Source organism: Phycodurus eques, chromosome 3 (assembly GCF_024500275.1).
Source record: "Phycodurus eques isolate BA_2022a chromosome 3, UOR_Pequ_1.1, whole genome shotgun sequence".
Classification (NCBI taxonomy): domain Eukaryota; kingdom Metazoa; phylum Chordata; class Actinopteri; order Syngnathiformes; family Syngnathidae; genus Phycodurus; species Phycodurus eques.
In genome coordinates, this window is record NC_084527.1 from 26,285,361 (window position 1) to 26,310,410 (window position 25,050).

General features: G+C 41.2%; 1 protein-coding gene across 4 annotated transcripts; it reads left to right on the forward strand.

Moving 5' to 3' along the window:
- On the forward strand, positions 1-23,905 carry specc1la (sperm antigen with calponin homology and coiled-coil domains 1-like a). 4 transcript variants are annotated; one of them, XM_061672898.1, is made up of 16 exons: positions 1-179; positions 7,246-7,408; positions 7,511-7,649; positions 8,290-9,914; positions 10,682-10,889; positions 12,208-12,281; positions 14,187-14,362; positions 14,594-14,757; positions 15,004-15,125; positions 15,407-15,497; positions 17,142-17,231; positions 17,327-17,468; positions 17,582-17,684; positions 18,880-18,996; positions 19,120-19,179; positions 20,376-23,905. In XM_061672898.1, the coding sequence occupies exons 2-16, from the start codon at positions 7,283-7,285 to the stop codon at positions 20,463-20,465; spliced, it is 3,327 nt and encodes a 1,108-aa protein (XP_061528882.1). In that variant the 5' UTR covers positions 1-179; positions 7,246-7,282; the 3' UTR covers positions 20,466-23,905. The 4 variants fall into 4 exon arrangements, with proteins under 4 accessions (XP_061528882.1, XP_061528883.1, XP_061528884.1 ...); XM_061672899.1 differs by having other exon boundaries at positions 17,330-17,468; XM_061672900.1 differs by having other exon boundaries at positions 15,043-15,125.
- Positions 23,906-25,050: the final 1,145 nt, after the last annotated feature.

Here is a 25,050-nt window from a genome sequence, read left to right on the forward strand (position 1 = left end):
GGTGCAGCAGAGGATCATCGAGCTGCTGTCAGCAGTCAGAAGCGAGCTGAGTGGACTTCCAAAACTGATGCTGCCTGCCTGCTTACTTGTGGCGGGGTTAGCAACCGGTGCGCCACCACAATCAAGCTTCCGTCGGACATTTAACAAGCCACCAAACTGGGAAACTAGAGGAAACGCAGGTTTGCGCATTTCGTCTTTTAGTGTTTAGAGTGCTGCTGCTGCCCGTTTGCCGGCTATGCTAACATCGCTAGCTTCGCGATAGCTTTAGCAACGTAGCATTGTCACAGTTCTCGAACAAAATAATGGCTGGGTGCACACACTCATAACTTCACATTTATCTTAGCGTAACCAGGCGGATTCGTATATGTTCGCGTTGGTCGTTTAAATATGAATGTAAAAGTCACGTTTTCAACATTTATTCATATTTTTAGAACACCGTCGAGTTAGAGAAATCAGCTGGGATGTTTCCAGACAAGGATTTCAAAATAAATTAATCTGAATGATGCACACCTAATTTCTGCGCGACAAAAAGTGCCATGTGCATTTTGTGAGTTTATGTGCAGCGATTCTCAATTGTATGGCGTGATAGTTTTGATTGTCATTCATTATTCTCGCAGCACTAAAACGCCATTTATTTCGAGAGTAAACCATTCAGTTTGACTTTTGCTACCAGTTTAGGTCAGTGTCAGGTGTAGTCTAACTTTGCAAGCCATATTTCCTTTGTAATACTATAACCACTATGCACATTTGCATTACAACTACGACTACGGTAGTACGTTGTGTGTAGCATTTCACGTTTAGCCTCTTTGAATCAGTTCAGTTCAACCCAACTGTATGCGGATTAGGATATTTAAAATCACGTTTCAATGAAAATGCTGTGGAGATGTAATGACATGGCGGCTTTAGTGCTTTTGTTTTGAAAGCTGTTGTACAAACAGGAAGCTAAATAACTGAAATTCCCTGAATGCCTGACCCTATAGCTACCTCGCTAGATGGCGTACCCCCTTAACTTTATATGGTCATTTGGCCTGAAACAGGACTTTTTAATATTGTGTTGGCTTTGGTGAATGATCGAAAACCAAATGGTTGAAGTCATTAAAGCATACGTTTGAGTGTCTAAGTTACACATTGATAATAGGGGCGTTAGCTGTGAGGCTAATGTTGTGGGTGTGCCAAAAACAAATGTCTGCTTGCCCCGCCCCCCACGAATAAATCAGCAAGGGGATTTGGGTTGCAGGGGATCCTAAGTGCATATTGCTGCAACCCCTTTTTATTTGATAGTTTTGACTTTTATCCACAGGGTGCTTCTGCGGAAGCGTATTGCATTCACTTGGATTAAAAAAATATATATATGTTTTTCTGAGTAATTTTTTGAGGGCTTTGTTTTTTTGATTTTTTTTCTGACGAATTTTTTTCCACCTGCTTTTCTGACAATTTGTCTCTGTTTTTCTGACAATTCTTTTCCACCTGTTTTTCTGACAAAAAATTTTCTGAGTTATCGGGACACATCGAACTCACGCGAGAATCTGCGAACTGCAAGTGACTCTTTGGGGACTCCGTAGTAAGCAACATCCATCCATCCCTTTTCTGAGCCGCTTCTCCTCACTAGGGTCGCGGGCGTGCTGGAGCCTATCCCAGCTGTCATCGGGCAGGAGGCGGGGTACACCCTGAACTGGTTGCCAGCCAATCGCAGGGCACTTTGAATCAGACAACCATTCGCACTCACAGTCATGCCTACGGGGGATTTAGAGTCTCCAATTAATGCATGTTTTTGGGATGTGGGAGGAAACCGGAGTGCTCGGAGAAAACCTACGCAGGCACGGGGAGAACAAGCAAACTCCACATAGGCGGGGCCAGGGATTGAACCCGGGTCCTCAGACCTGTGAGGTTGACGCTCTAACCAGTCGTCCACCGTGCCGCCTAGTAAGCAACATGACCGGCTTATTTATTTTGATATGGGTTTAAGACACTGGGAGGTACTCCTGTCTTTGAGTCACATAGATGGTATTGTTATTAGTTTGTCGACATTATGCAGGCATCTGCGGACTTTCCGTTTGTTCAGGAGGAAAGCACATTCAGATCTGCTAGATACAGCAATGTTTGTCCAGAATCAGTCGGACAGATATGGTATGCTCCATGGATAGAAGATGATGCATTTAAAATGCATTCAGGCTGGCTACGTGGTGACTCAAGAGACGATCAGGATACTGATGAAAATACTGGACCCGCATGGTGTGCAACTGAGGTGTCTAATCCAAATGAATGCAATACGCTTCCGTATGCTTCTGAACGTTCCTGATAGTTAAATGAGTTTTATTTCAGTCTGAAGTTCTTATAAGCCTTTAGCCTGGTCGAGTGGATATGCATTTTGAGAATAACTTTACCTGGTTGTTGGTTTGCGCGGTCGACCGTGTGCACGTGATGTTGTTTTTCTTATTGTTCTCTAGTGAAATTACCTGAGAAAATGTTTTTTACAGACAACCATGGACATGGCATAACAAATTTTTTGTCAATCTTCCGCAATAATTGGGGATTGTTGTGCTGAAAATGTGAAGGATGAGGATGCTTTATTTTTGAGTAAAGATGGTTTTATTTATTTTTTTAGAAAAAATATTGATATTTTTTTCTTATTTTCTGCATATTAGGCTCAGTCAGGCATAGTTGATGAGTGGTGCAGTGTTAGTCTTTTGCATTTATAGTAAAGGATATTTTATACTTGAAGCTTTAATAGTGTCTGTTCTCTTTCAAGCAGACTGGTGCCTGCTTGTCCCCAAGCACACAATCTGCCTTGTAGGGTTGTTTCTTTGGAGACACCATCACAGGAAGCTCTTGTTATGGCAAGGAAGTGCCTCCCTGCGGTTGAAGCTTCAATAAGGGGGGTCTTTATGAGCAATTAGAACACTACTATCATTAGCAGGTCCTCATTTGTCTTTGTTCACTCATCTTTTTCATCGTCAGTCACCCTTTTATTCATGATTACCATAATCCCATATGCAGTACATGATATTTTAGTTGTCAGTGAGCCCAATATATATATATATTTACAGTACAAGATTTTAGACCAGCAGTGGCCAACACGCTGCTCTTTGACTGTCCAGTCTTGGCGTGGTTCGTTTGTCAGTCGGTCAAGTTTGATCTTTGTCTTCAGAGATTTTCCACTTTCAAGTGTATACTTTATACTAAAATTTGAATTCATGAGTTTTTGTCAGCGAGACGGTGCTGGGATAGGCTCCAGCACGCCCGCGACCCTAGTGAGGAGAAGCGGCACACAAAATAATTGGATGGATGGATAGAGTTTTTGTAAATGCATCTATAATGCTGCTAATTTCATCATTCTACCATTGAAAATTTCAGGCATATTGGTACGCAACCCAAGCAAGCACAGACGCAACTTGCTTTTTTGTTAGCTACTGACTAAGACAAATGGCCCTGTTTTTGTGATCGGTGTAAATCTGGCGAGGGGGTGGGGGGGCACAACTGTGTGCCAGGGCCTGGTTAGACCAGTGTTGGTAATTTCGTAGACCAGCGCAGCCCGGCATATCCAATTGTGGGTGGGCTGTGCCACTGTGGGTGTGTTTACAACCGACTTCATTCACCGCCAATCAAAGCGGCTCCTCTCATCCCATTTAAATGTAGTGTAATGGCGTTCTCTGAGACTTTTCTGTGTGGGAGAGGACAATGCGTAATCATAGTGATCCATGCGTGAGTGGAGCATTGTCACTGCTCTTGGCTGGTATGGCAACAGACAATGTGAGGGAGTACCGTTATTAAATACAGAATGAGCTGGTAATAACCGCTGGTGACTTAAATATGGCCATGGACCTCAGTATCTGTCCCCTGATCAAATTCACCAAAATTTTGTCAGACCAGCGGTCTACCTCACGCCATTAGTTAGATGTGGTCTAAGCAGGCGTAAATTTAGAACGACCACCAAATTGTCACTCCACCGCCGGGCGTTTTCTCCAAGGACGCTACCCTCGTTGTGCCGGAATACCCAGATTGGCGCAGACCATCCATCCTTCCATCCAATTTCTGAGCCGCTTCTCCTCACTAGGGTCACGGGCGTGCTGGAGCCTATCCCAGCCATCATCGGGCAGGAGGTGGGGTACACCCTGAACTGGTTGCCAGCCAATCGCAGGGCACATACAAACAAACAACCAGTCGCACTCACATTCAGACCTACGGGCAATTTAGAGCCGTCAATAAACCTACCATGCATGTTTTTGGGAACTGGAGTGCCCGGAGAAAACCCACGCAGGCACGGGGAAAACATGCAAACTCCACACAGGCGGGGCCGGGGATTGAACCCCGGTCCTCAGAACTGTGAGGCAAACGCTCTAACCAGTCGGTCACTGTGCCGTCTGGCGCAGACCAGTCTGCCAAAATAATTGGCAAACACGTGCAGCGGGTCTTTGAATCCACCAGCATTTGCGTCACCCCACAGATGTGCTGTCTACAAAGATAGAAACCAAAAATATAGAATAAATATGAAAAAGCAGCATAGGATTTATTTTAGGTCGTCTTATCTGATGAAAGGAATTTTATATTTTGCCGAGTAACACGGGGAATTCCAGTTTCCCACACTGATCCTTTTCTCTGGCGGATTTCAAGGCTTCAAACTTGGAGCATCAATTCAACTCACTTCATGCTAATATTGACAGAGGATGATGGAGAACTTTGGAAATAAAAAAAGAACTAGTTAATTCAACGAAACAAACTCGAGACTGGATCTCTTTGTATGTGAACTTTCTGTTGTCTGCTGAATTGTTAATGTTGTAGTAAGTCTAATACTGATTATAAAATTTTTATTTAGCAAGTTTTACATCATGTGCATTATACATCCATTAAAAGCTGGGTATATGACTTGTGACTGTTGCATCAAAAAAGATTTATACAGTATGGTACAGATGTGTTAGGATTTTCATGATTTGCCAATATATACATATACACCATCACAATGGATTTGAAATAAAAAGTGATTTTTATTCAACTGTATATACTGTAGAGCCTGAGGACATCTCTGGATTTGTTTGCCAGGCCTTCACTGCAGCTACCACCTGCTTGTATGTGACTCTTGCCTACCTTTCGTTTTGTCTTGAGTAAGGGAAAATTATGCTATTCTGTTGTGGTCAGGGGAAGGACTTGACCATGACTGGATGCTACATTTTTTTGCCTTCAAATAGTCTTCCACTGCAAAGCTCCATTCTTTGTGTTTTGTAGCATTTGTTTGAAAATGAGAGAACAGCCCTATACACCTTAAAATTCATCCTGTTACTTCTGCCATTCGTCAGATTATCGATAGACTCTACTGAGCCCGTTTATTTAGCAGCAATAAATGTCCATGCCATAACACTGCCTCCACCACGTTTGACACATTATGTGGTGGTATTCTTTAGATCATTAGGTGTTCCTTTCTTCCTCCATAATTGTCTCTTCCTATCATTGTAATAGACATTCTTGGTTTCATCTGTCATAAGAATCTTATATATTATATAATATTTTTCTTGCTTAGGGGCACCTCAACAATAGTCAGAAAGCAGACTAACTGCTGCTTTGCAACTATTGGCATTTTTGTTTTTTACAGACCAATCCTTACAGCTGAGCTACTGCCACCCCAATTTTTCACCTCCCCCCCCCATCCCGAGCTGTTAGATAATCCATACTGTTCTATGCAACCATATTTTTATTAGTACTTCAGTACAATTTTGTCAAAGGAACTGTATCTTTACTTGAGTGGAATATTTCTTCAAACACACTATGCTTGTTTTATTTCTAATTCATTGTAATGTATGAGGAAACATCATTAAAAAGTCTGCCTTTGTCCAAAACTGTGTAACTTTAAATACACACGTGCCACAGAAGACACACATGGAGTAGAAATTGAATAACAGTACTGTATTTGAATTGTCTGTCACATGAGGTCACAAGGATTATTCCCTCTGTTTGCACTGTAATCCCACACTCAATTGTCAACAATATGGTGCTGTGTGACTTGTCAAGTATTTAGTGTCAGCAAGAGTTGAACAATGTTTCCATGCATTATAAAATCGAGCATTAAATCCTACAGTTTCCCTCATTTTCATTGTATTTATGCCACATGTGAAGTTCTGTGTTTAACTAGAGATGCTTGATATTTTTTTTTCGTCAGATTTCCAATTTTGTTGAATTTTATTTGCATGAGCCATGACTCTGAGATATCTTACAGTCAATGAGTATTAAATGTTTATTAAACAGTTCAAGTTGGTCACACAGTCCACTTTACAAAAAAAAACATCATTCTACCAAAACAACAGACCACAGTCAGAGATTGATTGTTGTGGGGCTTCCTGTGCAAAATAAATCACTTAGACACACTTTTTCCTTTAAAGAGGCTTTGTGCAAAAATACATCCAAGTTTATGCTAAAGCACTTACTCTTTGCTTCCAGCTGTGTCCCAAATAACTTTTCTGGCTATCACGACATCAAATGAAGTTCTCTTCAGACCTGGATGGAAACCTTGCACAACACAGGACTACAAGACTAGTTGTTTTTGTATTGCCAGGATCAACATTTCAAAAATTGCCAAATAAGCATAGTTTGTTAGTGAAAGTGCTACTCCTAACATGTACTTTGTTTCCTCTCCTTTAAAAAAAATAAATAAACCATAAACATACAGTATTTCCAGTTTATTACTGCCCATCATTTGCTGCCATTTGCCACTGTTAAACATTACAAAACCTTCCAACTAAGATGATCTTTTTGTTAACATCATGTTTGTCCTGTATATGCTTCATGAAAAAGACTACAGTTTGGGTATTCTTAATATTCACAATGCACATATAGTGCATCAATTTCTGTGACCCTCACCGATTTGGACTTTTGCAAAAACATGAGAGCCATCTTCTAGAGTTACGCAATTTGAAACATTGATTGTATTTTCCAGTTAGGCGTGTCGTCTTCTGTCTCGATCAGAATTCAAAAACTTTACTTTTTATGTCTAGTTTCAAGACTTGGCAGACATCATAACCCAAAAAAATTGTAGATCAGAATTTGTTTCTTTAAAAACACAATCATTACAGGGAAAAGAGCATATTTTTCTAGTGCTCAAGTTAGAGAGCACTTCAATTGAGCCTGCTGTCAGTTATTTTTTTCATCATGTTTTAGGAATATCTCCTATGGAACGAATTCTCCTATGGAAAAAATGCAGCGATAGCGATAGATATTCTGACATGCATTACCTCGCTCTTCCCTTGTGTGTGTGTTTAGACTGCGCTGTAAATGTTTCGGCACCGGAGAACTCAGTATGAAGAAGTCAGTCCGGCCCTCGGTGAGTAAGGTGAGTGCTGATCGAGGGAAGGCAGAAGTCGCAGCTACCACTGGCACTGGGAAGCCTGCAGCTAAGACCAACAGTGCTGCACCTCTGTCGAAGGTAAGACACCTCGTTTTGCGTTATGACAGCGTTTTGCGAAGGATCTGTTTTACTGTTTGTATCAGATTATTATTTTTGTTTTTGTTACGGCCGTGCTCTCAGGTGAAAAGCAACGATGATCTTTTAGCAGCAATGACTGGAGGGAATCCTGCGTCAAGCAATGCTGTCAGCAAAACTAAGAGGACTGCCTCAATTGGGACGACTGCTAGCACTGGTGACAATAAGCAAAAAGCAGCAGCAGGTGTGTACAATGTCTGCTGAGGTCTGAATAGCAGATTGTCTATGGGTTCCCTATAGTGCATGTTGATTGCCTGTTCTATGGTCTTCATATTTATCCTCTTTGCCCTTTAGTGGGGGCATCACAAAAACTCATTATAGTGGGTGTAAGGGGAAGAAAATTGATGACGATTCTAAGTGATGATGATTCCAATGGCCCATGATAGACAGACATTTTGCCGGATTGATTGGAGGGGCCCCTAAATGAGATTTTTTTTTTTTTCACAGGACCCCAAATCCCTGGTGGTAATCCTTTAGATCAGGGGCGTCAAATTAGTTTGTATTACGAGCCACTTTATTGTAGCCCTCAGGAAGCCTGTCATAATGCTGAAATCACATATCTATAATCACTACAAGTTTGACACCATGTGAAAAGTTGGTCACTAAACTGATGTCTCACGAGATATGCTGACTTCTTGTGTAGCGTCGTGCAAAATGGTGGTCGATCTCTGACACTACTTTTATTTTTGAGAGGCATATTTTTCCTGAAAATGTGGGGTGTTCAACTGGAGATTTCAGTATACATTGATCTCAATGCAATTTGCCCGTTTTTGTTTTGTGAAAAATGTAAGAATACTATATGTCTATTTTTGTCTCTGATTAAGGTTCTTTGACCAAGCGTATGACATCATCAACTACAAAAGAGCCAAATTCTTCACGAGACCGTCTTCGAACATCCAGGACATCAGCTAATAAGAAGCAGCTGGTCTCAGGGACAGCAGCAGGCGATGCGCCCTCAGGGAAGCGGTCTCGCAGCCAGATCCTGACGGAGTCCGAGAGTCGTATGAGCAAGTCGAAATCAGATGGCCAGATCAGTGATAAGGTGGCATTGGAGACAAAAGTCAATGACCTGCTAGGGCTTGCTAAGAGCAAAGATGTGGAGATTCTACACCTTCGCAGTGAACTGAGAGACATGAGGGTCCAGCTTAGCATGGAAGGGAAGGACTCGCCACAGCAGGAAGAAGCAGAGGAGGGGGAGAAGCCGCATTTCTCAGCCATCACAGCAGCTGATGTCGAGTCTACTCTGCTTCTTTTACAAGAGCAAAACCAGGCCATCAGAGAGGAGCTCAACCTACTGAAGAGTGAGAATCGAATGCTCAAAGACCGTCTCAATGCACTGGGATTCTCCCTGGAGCAGAGGTTGGATGGCTCTGACAAGCTGTTCAATTACCCGTCCCTGAGCCCGGACTTGGCAGCAGGCAGTGGGCAGAGTGTGGTTGGAGCCACCCTGACCTCCTCGGTGGAGGGGTCGGCCCCCGGTTCCTTAGAGGATCTCCTCACTGGTCACCAGCATGGTGGTTCAGCAGACAATCTTGACAGCGAATCGAGTGAGGTCTATCAGGCCGTCACCTCCAGCGATGATGCGCTGGATGCCCCCTCTGGAGCCTCCTCATCCTCTGAATGTGAGTCTGCTCCGAGTAGAGAGCGTTCACGGAGGGGCAGCAGTGGAAATGCCAGCGAGGTGTCAGTTGCCTGTCTTACGGAGCGCATCCATCAGATGGAGGAGAACCAGCATAGCACCGCTGAGGAGCTGCAGGCCACATTGCAGGAGCTGGCCGATCTGCAGCAAATCACCCAAGAGTTGAACGGGGAGAACGAGCGGCTCGGCGAGGAGAAGGTCATCCTCATGGACTCGTTGTGCCAGCAGAGCGACAAGCTGGAGCTCTACGGCCGACAGATAGAGTACCTGCGCTCCTTGCTAGACGAGCATCATATTGCGTACGTTCTGGAGGAGGACATCAAGAGCGGCCGCTACATGGAGCTGGAGCAGCGCTACGCCGACCTGGCAGATAATGCTCGCTTCGAGAGAGAGCAGCTGCTGGGGGTGCAACAGCACTTATCCAACACTTTGAAGATGGCAGAGCAGGACAACGCTGAAGCCCAAGAGGTAATCGGAGCCCTGAAGGAGAGGAACCACCAAATGGAGCGCATCATGGACTCGGAAAGACAAGATCGGGCAGCCATGGCCGCTGCGCTTGATGAATATAAAGCGGCAGTGAGCAGCGACCAAGCAGAGCTGAGCCGCTGCCGAGCCCAGTTGGACCAGGAGAGGCAGAGGGTTGCTGAGCTGTACTCTCTTCATACAGCGGGGGACAAGAATGACATATGCCAGCTTTTGGAAGGTGCGCGACTGGGGAAGGAGGAGGCGGAGGCCAAGGCTGCAAAGTCGCAGGATGAGTTGGAACAAGCTCACAATGACCTTGCCCTATTGCAGGACACTCTCACTAAGGTCAGTTTGGGATAGAGGCACTGTTTGTGGGCCAATAATGAATGGTATGACTAAGGCTATGTTCACACTGCAAGTCAAATCCGAAGTCTTTTTTTTTTTTTTTTGCCCACTGTGACATATATCAGATTTTTTTCATGTCAATGTGAACAGTACCATTCCAATTTTTTTCACATGGGACCCTCTTTCATATGTGCATATAAATCGGTATGTATCAGACGCGAGTGCGGTTGGTCGCTCACGGGGCGACCTACACGTCATCAAAAGGCGACAAATGTCACAGTTGTTCGACAATACAGACGTGCCACAAAACAGCAGAAAACTGTCAGTGGATTCGGTTGCACAAAATCCTTGAAATCGTCACAAATGTGTCATGACGAGACCGACGCGCGGGGCCATATTTACTTCCATAAACACGCCGCCTCGCTCTTGTGGCCATGCGCAGTGACGTCTGGTTTTGTGCTCATGCGTGTGACGTCACGGACGTGTTGTGTCCACAGTAGAAGCCGCATTTGTGTTTGTGAAGGACTACATAAAAAGATTGGATTTAGCAGAAAAAATCTGAATTGGGCATTATCCCCTGCAGTGTGAACATAGTCTTAAAGTCATGCCAAGAAAGTACATGTTTATGTTTTACTTTGGGATTCCAAAATTAGATTTACCTACTCATCATCACAGAAGGAAGCAATCTCTTTCATATCATTTGAGTATGACTCTTAAACTCATTGTTGATATTTTAATGAGTGAAGTCCGTTCTTCTGTGTGAGCAGCTTGACAGGGAATACAGAGACTTCCAACAGCAGGTGCAGCAGCAGATGGCTGAGCAAGCGCACGTGCTGGAGAAACAACGTGTGGAGCTGCAGGAGAAGGGGACGGAGATCGTCGACATGAAGGAAACCATATTTGAGCTGGAAGACGAAGTGGAGCAGCACCGAGCTCTAAAGCTGCACGACAACCTCATCATCACCGACCTTGAGAGTAAGCAGCCTGCACACACGCATGCACACATTGGAATGGCAACATCGTTTTTGTTTTTTTTTAGATTTTACACGATTTGCTGTTTGTCATGAAGTGCCAGCCAACTACTACATTATGTTTGACAGTGAGTGCGTGCTACTGATTGCAGAAAATGCTGCTTGTCATAAGGTGATAAGATAAACACAAGTACAGTACCTGGTCTTTTCTTACAAGTTGAAACTTGACAGTGTTCGGCTTTCTACTGAGTGATATTCAAGTTTTAAAATGAAACAATGTCACACAAGTGTGACGTCTTTTAAAGGAGACAAGCCAAAAAAATGCTGTTTTCTCTAACACGCAGTCCATGAAAACAGAGTTTTGGATGGTGTCGACAGTGGCCAGAATTAAAAACAAAACAAAACAAAACAAAAAAACTGCTTTCATTGACCCTAAAACACAGTTTGTCAGTGGATGAAAGGACAAAGCAAATACAGTACAGGGTTTTGTGTGGACATAATGGAGTCCACGAGAGAACGATGGAGTCATACACAGTCAGGGATTATTAATGAGTGAAAAAAACTATTAATGAGTGAAAAAATTATTAGAGGTAAAAAGGCCAAATAGAGGAAGATATCTTAAAAATATTTATTACAAACCAAACTGCTGTTTGTCATTTTGTTTTTGCTGTGAGAGCAAATACCTTTCAAATGAAATGAGGAGTGGATTAGCTGCGGTGTCGGTGAATGAAAACTGAAAATCTGGAAGTAATTTACTAATTTTCTATAAAGAGTATTATACTGTGTGTCAGGGCCAAGCATGTGGTAGAAGGCTGTCGACAGAACACTCAACGAGACACAGGGTATTGTTTGTGCAAATAAGCAGCTTGTGGCGAAGAAGAGATAAGGGTGGTCCATCTATGTTACATATCAGCTGGGCTGAGGTTGTCGCTAAATTCCGGGATTAACTGCATATGATCACGACTCCGGAGTGGGCCTTTCTTCTTGAGGAGTTTAGCATTTATTTGACAAATAGATTTAAGGTTACACACACTGCACTGTGACATTCACAGCTATGTGGTTACACACATTCATATTGTTAACTCTCACACGGATAAACCCTAATGTTATTCACACAATAGACAAGTTATTGTTTAAAAGAATTAGTTTATCTTTGATAATGCACTGTTAATAATAATAATAATAATAATAAAGGATCCCATGTGTCACAATCATCACATGACAACACAACGCAACAAACTGTTGTGTCCTGCAAAGCTGGTTTAGAGATTTTGTCTGTGACCAGGTCATTAAAGTGTATCTACCGGTACTTTATTTTACAGACGCCGTAAAGAAGCTACAGGATCAGAAACATGACATGGAACGAGAGATAAAGATCCTGCATCGCAGACTTAGGGTAAGTCGGCCTAGCCCATTGACTTGCTGTCAAAATGCCAAATAGTGAGGACACAATTATTTTCATTGAGCAAAACATTGACCTTTCCCATTTGAAATAGTGCAAGAATAAAGTTGTGCTATTACGAGAATATAATCATACAATACTGTGAAAAAGTCGTGAGGGGACTAGGGAATAAATGTTTAAAAATATGAGTGTAATGTTGAGATTAGGACTGTTGAACATCTTGTCAAGCACTTTAATGTGAGTTTCACAAACAATGGCATACACAGTGTTTTGGCTAATCCGCGTCATCATCATCACTATGAGCAATGTAATGTGATGGTACAAATGTTCTCTTCTTGTTTGATTTGTTAAATTATTTCCCCACTGGTAAAAGCTTATTTCACATCTAATATTACTCAAGGAGTATGAATAAAGAGGAACAGTGGGTGTGCAACTGCTCGTCTAGATTGTTGCATTTAGACTTTATTCCTGTATGATCATGGGAATCATTGAAATGATGACTTTATTCTGATTGTAAATATGTTTGTATTTTTGGAAAATGATGACTTTAAAATCTATTCTAAAGCTGACTGGAAGCCAGTGTAAAGACTTTAGAATTTGAGTAATATGCTCTGACCTCTTTGTTCTGGTCAAAACCTAAGCTGCAGCATTCTGAATGAGCTGCAGCTGTTTAATGCTCTTTTTAGGGAGTCCAGTCAGAAGACCATTACAATAGTCGACTTGAGATAAAAGCATGGATGAGCTTCTCCTGGTCTGCTTGACACATGCAAGCCTTCACTCTGGATATGTTCTTCAGATGGTGGAACGCAGTTTTAGTAATTGATTTGATATGGCTGTTGAAACTCAGGTCCGAATCTATCAGAACACCATGGTTTCGGACTTTGTCTTTAATTTTTAAAGAGAGTGACTCCAGGTATTTATTAAGAGCAATCCTCTTTTCTTTATTGCCAAAAACAATTATCTCAGTTTTGTTGTGGTTTAATTGAAGAAACATTTGGCTCATCCAGATATTTATCTGTTTTAGACAGTGACACAACACCTCAATTGAACTGTAGCCATCTGGAGACACTGCTGGATATAACTGTGTCTCATCTGCATAGCTATGATAGTCAAAATTAAAGTTCTGAAGAATTTGACTCAAGGGTAGCATATACAGGCTGAAGTATCAAATCTATGGTGATATTCTTGAGCAAAAACAAGTTTTGCTTGTATTCTAATGAGTGTATGACAAAAAGAGTGGACAAATGAACAATACATTAAAGCAGTGATTCTCAACTGGTGGGTCAGGACTAAAATGGGTTGCGGACCCATCTTGAGTGGGTGGTGGACAGCTGTTAAAAAAATGACATGTATTCTCCTATTCAGTTTTTTTTTTTCAGTACAGTACAGAGGCTTACCAAGTTACCACAGGGAATATAATGGGAGAGTGACAAAAAAATGGTTTTCTTTCCCTCTAACCACTAGTCTACTCTTTAAACAAATACAGTGCAGCTCAACCTTTGATTGGCGGACGTTATGGCAAGCAGCATGCCCTTGGCCGTACAGCAAACTCATTTTAAACGGAATTTAAAAACATAATATACATGTATACATGTGTTGTCAAAGATTATTTTTAAACAAAACAATCTTTATTGTTCTTAACTTTTATGAGTGGATCGCAACTTTGCGACCAAGGGTGACAACAGTTGAACCATCGCTGCTGAATGTGGAAAAAAGGTCAAGCAGCAACTTGCGACATGCACTTTCTGTGCATCTTAGTAGTCATCTTTTGAAAAGCATGTCAACCTGCATTTCTGCTGAAATATTAAGCAGCATGAGTTTTGGAGCTGTTATAGGTTTAGCTGCATTATTATTTACAATATGGCTAAATGATGTTAAATTTTACTTGCGGCCGCACAGGAGGAGTCGATGGAGTGGCGTCAGTTCCAAGCAGATCTGCAGACAGCTGTCGTCATTGCAAATGATATCAAGTCCGAAGCGCAGGAGGAGATTGGAGACCTGCGGCGCCGGCTGCAGGAGACTCTGGAGAAGAATGACAAGCTGAGCAAGGAGCTGGATGAGGTCAAAAGCCGCAAGTAAGCCAAACAGACACTTTGGACAGATTTGGGCTTATTAGGTCTTCAGCGACATTTTGGTGACACCATCTTAACAACAATAACTTAGGGATAATAGATTTGTATGGTGATCAATCATAGTGGCGGGATATATTAATTTGCCTTTCATGCTTTAAATATTTAAGTCCATGCCTATTTTCCATTTTCTGAGTATGCTGTTGATATTTAGTAGAGTATAATTTTTGTTTGCAGGCAAGAGGAGGAGAGAGGCCGTGTGTATAACTACATGAACGCAGTGGAGAGGGACCTGGCTGCACTCAGACAGGGAATGGGTCTGAGTCGTCGGTCTTCCACCTCCTCTGAGCCTTCGCCAACTGTCAAAACCCTCATCAAAAGCTTTGATAGTGCCTCGCAAGGTATATATGGCAAAACAATTTGATCTCACTTTTTTTTTTTCTTCTTCTTAATGTATATTAATCTGTTCTCGCTCTACAAGTCTACTTCATCGGTATCAGGGAGTGCTTTTCAAAAACCTTTTTTTCTGTAGAAATGTACCTGTAATTGACGATTCACTTCTTACATACTGTAGTCGATTTCACCCGCATTTTCTGCCACATTTAAACAGAGCGCCTTGTAACTAACTTTGTTCTTGTAACTTCAAGCACCACCACCTTCCAATACTGCCACTGTGACTCCAACAGCGCCAGCGACCCCACTACCACGCACCCCTCTTAGTCCAAGTCCAATGAAGACACCTCCGGCTGCTGCTGTCTCACCTATACAAGTATGGGATGAAAAGCTTTTCTACTATGTTTTGTATTCTGTAAATGAAATTGAAAACCTTAAAAAAAAAAATCTGTCAATATCCTAAAACTTTAGTACTGGATACAGAAGAATAATGTGATGAATTTGAGATGTAACACCAATGACAAAAAATGTTTTGTTTGCTTGCTCTGATACTGCTTAATGATAAATGGGCTTCCCTTGCTGGGTAGTTTAACTCCAGTTTTGTTTTGGGTTGAGTATATTGTAGAGCACTTAATTTGACTTTCTTTTCTCTTTCAGAGGCACTCTGTATCCACGTCTCTGTCAGCTGCCAAGCCGCTCTCCTCCCTCAGTGACAAGAGGACCAGCTATTCAGACATCTCCATGTCATGTCAGGCAGTTAACACTAAAATACTCTTTATTTTACCACAGTTTCGTTGAATCTGTTGCTCTGAAAAGCTGATCATTGTGTGATGTTCTGTAGCCTTGTTCAAACCTGCAGGAATAAAAGTAGCACAACAAATAATTGTCGTACCATACTGGCTGCCGTTAAGAATGAGACTAATTTAAGAGCAAACAGCATCTTATTTTACCATTCTATGGCATTCAATAAGTAATAATGCTCATAGTATTAATGAACAGCTCGCATGGCGAAGTAATGAGTGGTTACTAAAAAAAAGAGAGAATTATTAAGCTTTCTGAAAAGCTGCTCACTTGATGTTATCAGTTTCCCACCAGTAGCCAAATCTTTTGTAAACAAAAGTGACACTGTCTATGTCATGGGTGATTTGATGTTTCCGTCTTTTGTATATCATGCAATATATTTAGTTTGTGTTTCCATGGTCAGAGTAGCCAGACACATTGTGCATGGGTTTTTAGAACAACTACATACAATATTTAAATATTACTCATTTCTGTTTGCTGATTTGAAAACACCGAACATTGCAACTGTGTCAACGCAGCCTGTTTTCACGTAAAGTAGTACTGTAGTTTTGCAGCGGGACTCCCCTCTACAAATGTGGATGGTCGCTGTGGTATACACACAATCAAATGCAGTGCATTTGATAAGTGACATGACTAACGAGCCACTAATGGCATCAAACGCTGAAGTATGTGACCGTGGGAATGACTTAGATGCCGTTCTTTATATTACAAGCCAGTGTCTCATCGAAAAGATTTTGGAGTTGATATTTCAATGTGAAAATTCAAATACAGTACATACTATTGCTTAAGATGCCACATCCCTAAATCTGTCTACTTATGACCGTGACAAAATCCATCCATCCATCCATTTTCTGAGCCGCTTATCCTCACTAGGGTTGCGGGCGTGCTGGAGCCCATCCCAGCTGTCATCGGGCAGGAGGCGGGGTACACCCTGAACTGTTTGCCAGCCAATCGCAGGGGACATACAAACAGACAACCATTCGCACTCACATGCACACCTACGGGCAATTTAGTGTCTCCAATTTATGCATGTTTTTGGGATGTGGGAGGAAACCGGAGTGCCCGGAGAAAACCCACGCAGGCACGGGGAGAACATGCAAACTCCACACAGTCGGGGCTGGGGATTGAACCCGGGTCCTCACAACTGTGAGGCTGATGCTCTAACCAGTCGGCCGCCGTGACAAAATCGGGACATAATATATGTTGTTTATGTATAAATAGCAGGTTTGAACGGGGCAAGTGTTTGTCAGAAAGCCTTCACATTTGTACGACAGTATATTATCATGATCATGGAGAACTGACACATGATGCAATTTAAGAGAGAGTTTTGCTCCAGAGGTCTGGAATTGTTCGTAGTTTGCTTCACACTAACTTCAGATTTCAGTTATTCGAAATGGTAGAGTGGAGTAGAGTAGAACCTCCCTCAGTTTTTTACGTCAACATGTGTACCACGCCCAATGCCTCAGTTTGATTTGGCCTGGAAGTCGGTACCACTTGTTGGTATTCTTTACACTCAGAAGCATTTGAATGCGACTCTTCACTGAGCTCTTAAGCACTATGTTATGTAAATAGTGTAATAATGTGTTTACAGCTGAGCACCTTCTCAGAGGAGCACCAGCCAATCGACCACCTTCTGTCCTCCAGAGGGTCCCCAACATGGATTCCACCAAGACAATTTCAGGTTGGATAATGTATTTAGAAGGTACACAATAAGCTTGTTGCAAATATATATTTTCCAGGAATCGATTTTCTTTTCTCCTCCTTTTCTTCCTTAAGTAGTTTCCCGCCGGAGTAGTGAAGAGATAAAGAGGGACATGGCAGCCCAAGATGGGGCTTCCTCATCCTCACTGATGGCCATGAGTACCTCCTCCTCCTCTCCAACGGCCTCCGTCACGCCCACAACGCGCAGCCGTCTAAGGTACAACCTTTTTAACCGCAACATAGCGGCCATTTGTATTTGGTAGTTGGTTGTGTAAAAAAAAGGTTCCCAAGCAAGCACACACAAATCTCTGTTGTTTTTCTCTGTTGAAGAGAGGAACGAAAGGACCCACTGTCTGCACTGGCCAGAGAGTATGGAGGCTCCAAGAGAAATGCCCTGCTGAAGTGGTGCCAGAAGAAAACCGAGGGTTATCAAGTAGGTTATTGTTCTGAAACCAACCGATGTCATTTAAGTATGAATATTTTGGGAATATTTTCTTTTTTTTTTTTATGCTTGTTGGAATTCAGGAATCAGGAAAAAGTGAAAACGTGGTCTTTTTTTAACTGGCAAATCACAAAATTGCTATTTCCAAGTATTTTTCCATACAGAGCAGGTTTAGGATCATGTCCTTATTCGTGTATGTAAACAGAGCTAATTTTTTGACTTTCTTTTTTTCTCTCTCTCTTATTTCAAACAGGGACACTTAATTCCTACTTATGCAACAGCACTTTCACATTCTCATGCTGAGCATTAAGCTTTGCTGGACAAAAAAAAAAAAACCTTTCATTTGGCTATAAAGTTCAACTCAAAAGCAGTTTGTTTTCATTTGCTTTTATTGAATGTATTTTAGTAAGTAGCATAACGTGCTGTCATACATCAGTGTTGTGCTGTGGCAGAAATAAACGTATTAGAACACAAAAACTCTTATAGGCAGCAAGATAATGTTTCTCTGCTTCAGCACAAGATCAAATCTGTTGATACATGTGGTAAAGTAGTTTATTTATTGCCAGACATAACAAGAATTGATGTATTACCCTATCATGGCATGTCCTCTCCAGGAAGTGCGTGACGTTAAACAAAGTGTCTTGACAAAAACATGACGTACGGTACTATCTTGGTAAACGTCATGTTACCGGCGAATACGCTATACTGTGTAGCAACACCTGTGTGGTTATTGTCCTTTGGAATTAGGAGTGAAGTAAAACGAATTTGTCTCTATATTACAAGCCTTTAATGTTCACCTGACATGATGGATGAATTTACAAATACAGAAACAGTTGAGAAAATGAGCAGACTCTTGAAAAAGAACTTGGACTGTGATAGAATGTGCGTTCCGCACCCTGCCTGTTGAGACTTGGACTCTTACTGTAGCCACTCAGGAGAAAAGCCAAAACATCCTCTCCATCACTAAAAGATTTTTTTTTTCTTTCATGTGCCACGCCTTTATATTCCTTGTTTTAATGAAGAAATGTCTGACTCTCATAAATCTGTTGCTGTGGCAACGTCCACACTAATCTCTGTGGGGGCCATCTTGCGTTTCACTTTCGGCATATTCACTACCCACAAAAAAAAGTGTTTGTTTTGGAACTACATTATTTCCTTTGTATTGATCTGCTGCCATGTATTCCAGAACATTGACATCACCAATTTCAGCAGTAGTTGGAATGATGGTCTGGCATTCTGTGCTCTGCTCCACACCTACTTGCCGGCCCACATCCCTTATCAAGAGCTGACCAGCCAAGACAAGGCAAGTACAGATAGGAGGGAAAACCCAGCCTTAAAACCTCTAAATGCTGAATAAAAATAGTTGGCTTGTCTTTTGTTATTTTGTTATTTTGTTATTTTCTATTTTTTATTTTTTTTTTTACAGAGGAGGAACTTCACCTTGGCGTTCCAGGCTGCAGAAAGTGTCGGGATTAAATGCACTTTAGTAAGCTTTGATCGGAAAAATATTTCACAAAAACAGATGTTTTTGATGAAAATATTTTCTTTTCTATTACGAAGAGTGACCCTCTGTCACATCAAGTTCATCAAGTCAATCCCACCAGAATACTTAATTTAAGACAGCCCTCTAATATGCTCCAAGGCAGCAATGCCTCTGCTGTAATAGAGAAAGAATCTCTACCATAGTTTACACAAAGCTAGGTATGAAGATATTTTGAGGCATAAATACAGTATAAAAGCATGTAGGCCCTTCATCTAAAGGGAACGTCTTAGACCAATGCAAAAGATTATTATTTGTTTTTTTAAATAAACATTTTTTTTGGGGGGGGTGAACTGTGGCCACAGCTAAGATTTGTACTTTTTACAGTTATTGCATGTTGAGGAAAAACGTTGGTTCTCTTGTTTATACCTTCAATACATTATATGCCAGAAAAATTCCTTCAGGGCAATTTTGCTTTAAAGTCACTCTACATACACGGGTCCTCGATTTGTACCTATATTGTTTTAAATCACTTGTCCTTGATTTGCCACTGTTGTTGTGCCTTATCTGTGAATTACTTAAGGCTTCTAATTGGCTAAAAGCATGCTTACTGATAAAGATCAGCGCTCCATCTGGTGATTTGGAATGCTGCTTTGACAGCGTGCAAATGTTTTTTTTTGATGTGGACATAGACTGAGATTTTATTTTGGGGGGGGAATAAGTTTGTTGAAATTACTTTTTTAACATGTGGACGCTGTCTAAGCCAATGTTTTGCAACCTTTATTGAGCCAAGGCACATATTATACATTAGAAAAAATCCCACGGCACCACCAAACAAAAATGTCACAAAAATACAGAAATAAGGATCACTTTGTTTCAATTTGCTCATAAATGATTACTCGTGCAATCGTGGGGCATATACAGGTTAAATGGACCTTCTGCCTTTCTGTGGAATAACTTTTAATGGTTGTGCCTCTCCCTTTATGTCGCTGGCATCGATAAATGACCAAAAGTACATTATTTGTTCAATAAAATGAACGATATAATTAATTAATCATTGAAATTGGATCATTTCTTGCAGCAAACCTGATGTTCTGTCAGTAGTATGCAGCAACAGTAATTGAGAATCACTAGTCTAAGCCAATTGCATAGTCATAGTCTAATAATTTGACTCATAACGTTGTGTTTTGTGGCTACTGCAGGACATAAATGAGATGGTGCACACTGAGAGGCCGGACTGGCAGAGCGTCATGACTTACGTCACAGCGATCTACAAATACTTCGAGACCTGACTAAAGTCTCCTGCTACTGTCTGAGCTGGGCCGCACCTCAAACCCAACATCACAACTGTACCTCACTGGATACCCCCCCTGCATAGCATGTTCAACATCTTCAGGAGTTTGCAACACTAAGAGTAGACGTCAATCTGAAAGGAAACACAGTATTAGTATTGCCTGCATGCAGTGTCACGAGAACACCTTGAGAAGTGAACCAAGTATGAACTGACAGCTGATGCTGAAGAAAAGCGCCTCAGTGCCTTCCGCCTGGATTTTCGTTTTGCAAGAAATTGTCCTCTAAACTTTGCCCAGATGTTTGATCATTAGCGAGCAATAAAACAAGTTGAAAGGCCCAATTCCTCTCCATTTTGATGGCGAATACCTTTGAGAAACATCTGCTAAGGATCTACAACATATCAGTACAGTTCAAATTCCCTCGAGCCTTTGACTAGAGCTCAGGCAGTTGTATTTTGCAGTATTCCAGATGTTTATGTATGCTTCAGATGCCTTTGTTTGAGATGATCAAGTGCCTGTGTGATGATCGATGCCTGACGCCAGCACAGCTCCCCTGAGAGCCAAAGCCTGAACAGTGTCTTTTCACTACAGCTTGTGAAGATGAAGATCTGTTGTCCAATACTGTACATGATGTTGCAGACCTTTTTTTTTTTTTTTTTTTTCCCCTTGCTCATTTTGTGCTGGTTGCTGTGTGGGACAAGCTTCTTATGCTACAGAAACAAATATCTGATCTCAATTGGAAGCCCCACCCACTTAGCACTGCATAGTGTTGGTTGCGAGCTTTGAGGATTTAACGTGAATGACAAAATGAGATGTGCTGAGACCCTGGAAAATGTCAATGAAAGGGAATTCATTTTGAATCTCAGCTCCCACCTTAGTGGGTGGAGTTTTCATGTTCTCCCTGTGCTTGTTCTCACTCCGGCTTCCTCCCACCTTCCCAAAACGTGCTGCTTCGGTTGGTAGGAGGCTAAATTGTCCATAAATGTGAGTGTGAATGGCTGTTTGTGTCGAGTATATGTGCCCTGCGTTTGGCTTGCGTATGCCGCCTCTCGCCCAAAGTCAGCTGGGATAGGCTCCTGTTAGCTGTGATCCTAATGAGGTCAAACATAGAAAATGGTTGGATATTAGAATTATGGCAATAAACTGCACGTTTGCAAAGTTGCAGTTTGGTTAATAACAGGAAAAGCAATTCTATTTTTCAATTTTACACCAAATTTCCAGTTAGCTCCCTTCATTTCTCATGAATTCCCATAGAAAATGTCTAGCTCATCCTTGGTACAAATTCCAGTGGAAAGTTTCCACAACGTTTACGTAAATATGTCTTCTCCTAATGTGAGCAGCCCTTTTTTGGGGGGGGGGAAATCCCCACGTTAGGTGATTGAATACTTTTTCGGGTTTGCTAATTTAGCCACAACACTAAAAGACAAAGGAAATTAACAGTTCAAAATCATGAAAAGCCACCTTCCATCGGGTGTAAGGGCCAGTAATGTTTGTTTAATTTCATTTGTGTTTGTACAAAAATGCTACTGCAACAATATTGTGTCTGAAGAGGTGAGCTTTATAGCAGTTATTTTAAAGCTTTTGCCAACGTCACACATAGAAGGCAAGCTGTTTTACTGTGTTCAATGAAAGCTAAGCTAATAACTTGTTGGCCTCATTCTCACATTCGGGGGAGAAATCGTCCAAGAATAGCTCATTTGATCAGAATGTTCGAAAATGTTTTTTTTTTTTTTTTTTTTTTTTTTTTTTAATATTATTATTATTATTATAAATGTGTTGAACTTCCTACTGTGACTTAACATTATTGTAGAGATGCTGAGTACATTGGTGTCCATTGTGCCAGCAACATGACTGTGTGGCTGCTGTGTGTCAACTGTGCCTCCACTTTCATGTTCACTTTATTTATTGGGATGTTTCCAATCACTGTATATATATTTTTTTATTATTATTGTATTTTTCTTGTTGTCGTAGCTTTATTTGTGAGTGCACGGATTTGTTACATACAAGTGGCTGCACCTATGAAAAGCCATTTGTGCGTTTATTTGATATTCTTTGTATCCATTTTAAGGTCCATGTACCAGTAACGCTTTAGTAATGACACAATTCTACAAGTTAACACCTAGTGCTTCACTAGTAGTGTGCAGATATCAACTAGTGCATGGTTTTGCCTCACTGGTAACATGTAGTTGTTCTACTAGTGAGGACAGAGAGTGTAGTGGTACATTGGCCTTAAGCTGCCTAACAAGAAAATAAAAAAAAAAGTGTTTATTTGGTTTCCTTGATAAGAAGGCTACTAGTGTGACACAGGCCTACTAGGAGGGCTTAGTACTGATACTAGTGCAGACCAGTAGTTTACTAATAAGTTTTAATTTCATACTAGTAGGCCAAAAGTGGCACTAGTTACAAGACAGTCGTTCTACTAGTGTGCTGAATTGTCTTACTGATGAGGGCAATGACAGTATTAGTATCTGGACCTTAAGCTCGAGGATATCAGCTGCTTCTACTTTTTTTTTTTTCTTAACTCCCTGCTAATGTCTTGCCTTAACATATTTAGCTTTTGCGAGTGTTGAACTTGCAGTTTTGTTTGCCTACAGCGTGGAAACGTTCGTGCCTCTTGAGAAACGCTAATCAGGTCTTTTCGCAAGGCAGGTTGAATTGATGTGTGTGTGTGTGTGTGTTACTCTGCTGTTTTGGCACATGAGGCTGCCAGCTGGTATCTGTAGTAATATAGTTGTTTTCATCTTGGATGCGTTTGCAAAACCCACGTCACCGCCATCTGTACAGCTGCTTTGGACATCCAGCAATTTAGCACAAGAAACCTTTTGTTGTATGTATAAATGTGTAGTATTTAAGTACATTTGACAGCATTGAGGGTTTATCAGCCAACACTTTTATCGTCTTCTGCTTGATTCCATTGCTAAACTATGCGTGTTGTTATTCCCATTTGGATTATCTGGGAGTTTGCAGAACAAATTGAATCCTCCCCGTTGCTCAACATGGAATATGTTTGCGATCACACACACGCTTATTTGGAGGAACTGATGAACACTAAGCCGAGCAAGGACACTCCACTCCACTTCCATGTGTTGCAGCCACAAGAGAGAGTACGAGAAAGAGAGACATTATATTGCAGGGCCTTTCATGTGTCATGGGTTATAGAAGCAGGAAAGCAAATGTGAACAGTCCTTTGTTTCTTTACTGGATCTGCTTCGTGTTTTGCTTGCCTTGGTTTACTTGAAAATGCTCTGAGAATTCCACTGAAGTGACTTAAGTTGTTTTTATTTTTTGGGGGGGGGTTACTCCATGTTGCCTATAAAATCCAATATTTTCATTTCCTGTACATGCGTTTTTTTATTAGTGTGGACTTTTATTTTGAAGATACACTGATGACATTTCATTTAGTGCCTATTCTTTAGTTAAAGTGAACATAGGTGTGTGTGTGTGTGTGTGTGTGTGTGTGTGTGTGAGAAAGAGAGATTAAAAAATACAGCACACGCTACAAAATCAGATTTATTTTTTGTACTTGCACTCGAACAGCTGTTGTTACTGTAGTTTTTATCACTGATGAAGTACAGTCAGGTCCAGGAGTTTTTGGACAGTTTAATGATTTTTCTGTTATACACCACGACAGATTTCAAATACTTGGATTTACTCTGTACTTGATTTTAGAGGGTTTCACAAAATGTTTTCATGAGGAATTAATTACAATTATTTACCATTTTTTAATTACATCCATTTTACAATGTCATATTTCGAGTACAATCGTATTAATTTTTTTTTTAGAGTCGAAAGCCCACCGTATACATAATCACATTTTGAGTTTCCTCCCTGCAGATGCTTTACCAGGCCTTCACTGCATGCAAATCATGCCCCATTGGGTTGAAATCAGGCCATTGAAGAATATATTTGCTTTTCAAAACGTTTTGAATTGCTTGCTTGCGGTGTGTTTAAGGTGATTATCCATCTGCACTGCAAGCACCAGCCTGTCTGTTTTGAAGCATTTGGTGGAATGTGAGCAGATAAGACACGTCACAGTTCATCTTTTCACTTCTGTCAGCAGTGACATCATCAGTAAATACCTGTTCCTTTACCGGCCATACGTATATGCCATCGGCATCGCTTTGCCTCCGTGATGTTTTAAACGTGGTATGTTTTGGATCATGAGCTGATCCTTACCTCATCCTTTGCAATTATGTTTCTATTCAGATCATTCTGTGCTAAATTGACTGTTGCATCTACTACAATAGTCCAGGACATTGGAGGCTTTTAAGGCAAAGGCTAATCTGACTTTCCTGTAGGCTACTTCAGTGTTGCTGATGGTTCTCATTTTTTGTCATCTCAGCAAGCAGCAGTGAAAGCCTCGCAAAGCATTTCCAGACTGTCCATGGGCACCAGACTTGAGACAGTCATTGACTGGACAGGATTTTCATCCAAGTATTAAAGTTAATAATTATTAATAAATATTAAATTATATTTTTCTTTTGTCACTACATTTTAATGTACCTGAACATTGAAATAATCAGCACAAAATAATTAAAATTCCAAAATTGTACATGCTACAATATTTTGAAGCATATTGATTTAA

Excerpts from the sequence above, each read along its gene's own strand:
- specc1la (XM_061672898.1), top strand. The coding sequence starts at position 7,283 with ATGAAGAAGTCAGTCCGGCCCTCGGTGAGTAAGGTGAGTGCTGATCGA. Across the intron at positions 10,890-12,207 it reads CATCATCACCGACCTTGAGA|ACGCCGTAAAGAAGCTACAG; the intron begins GTAAGCAGCCTG and ends TTTATTTTACAG. Across the intron at positions 14,363-14,593 it reads GATGAGGTCAAAAGCCGCAA|GCAAGAGGAGGAGAGAGGCC; the intron begins GTAAGCCAAACA and ends TTTTGTTTGCAG.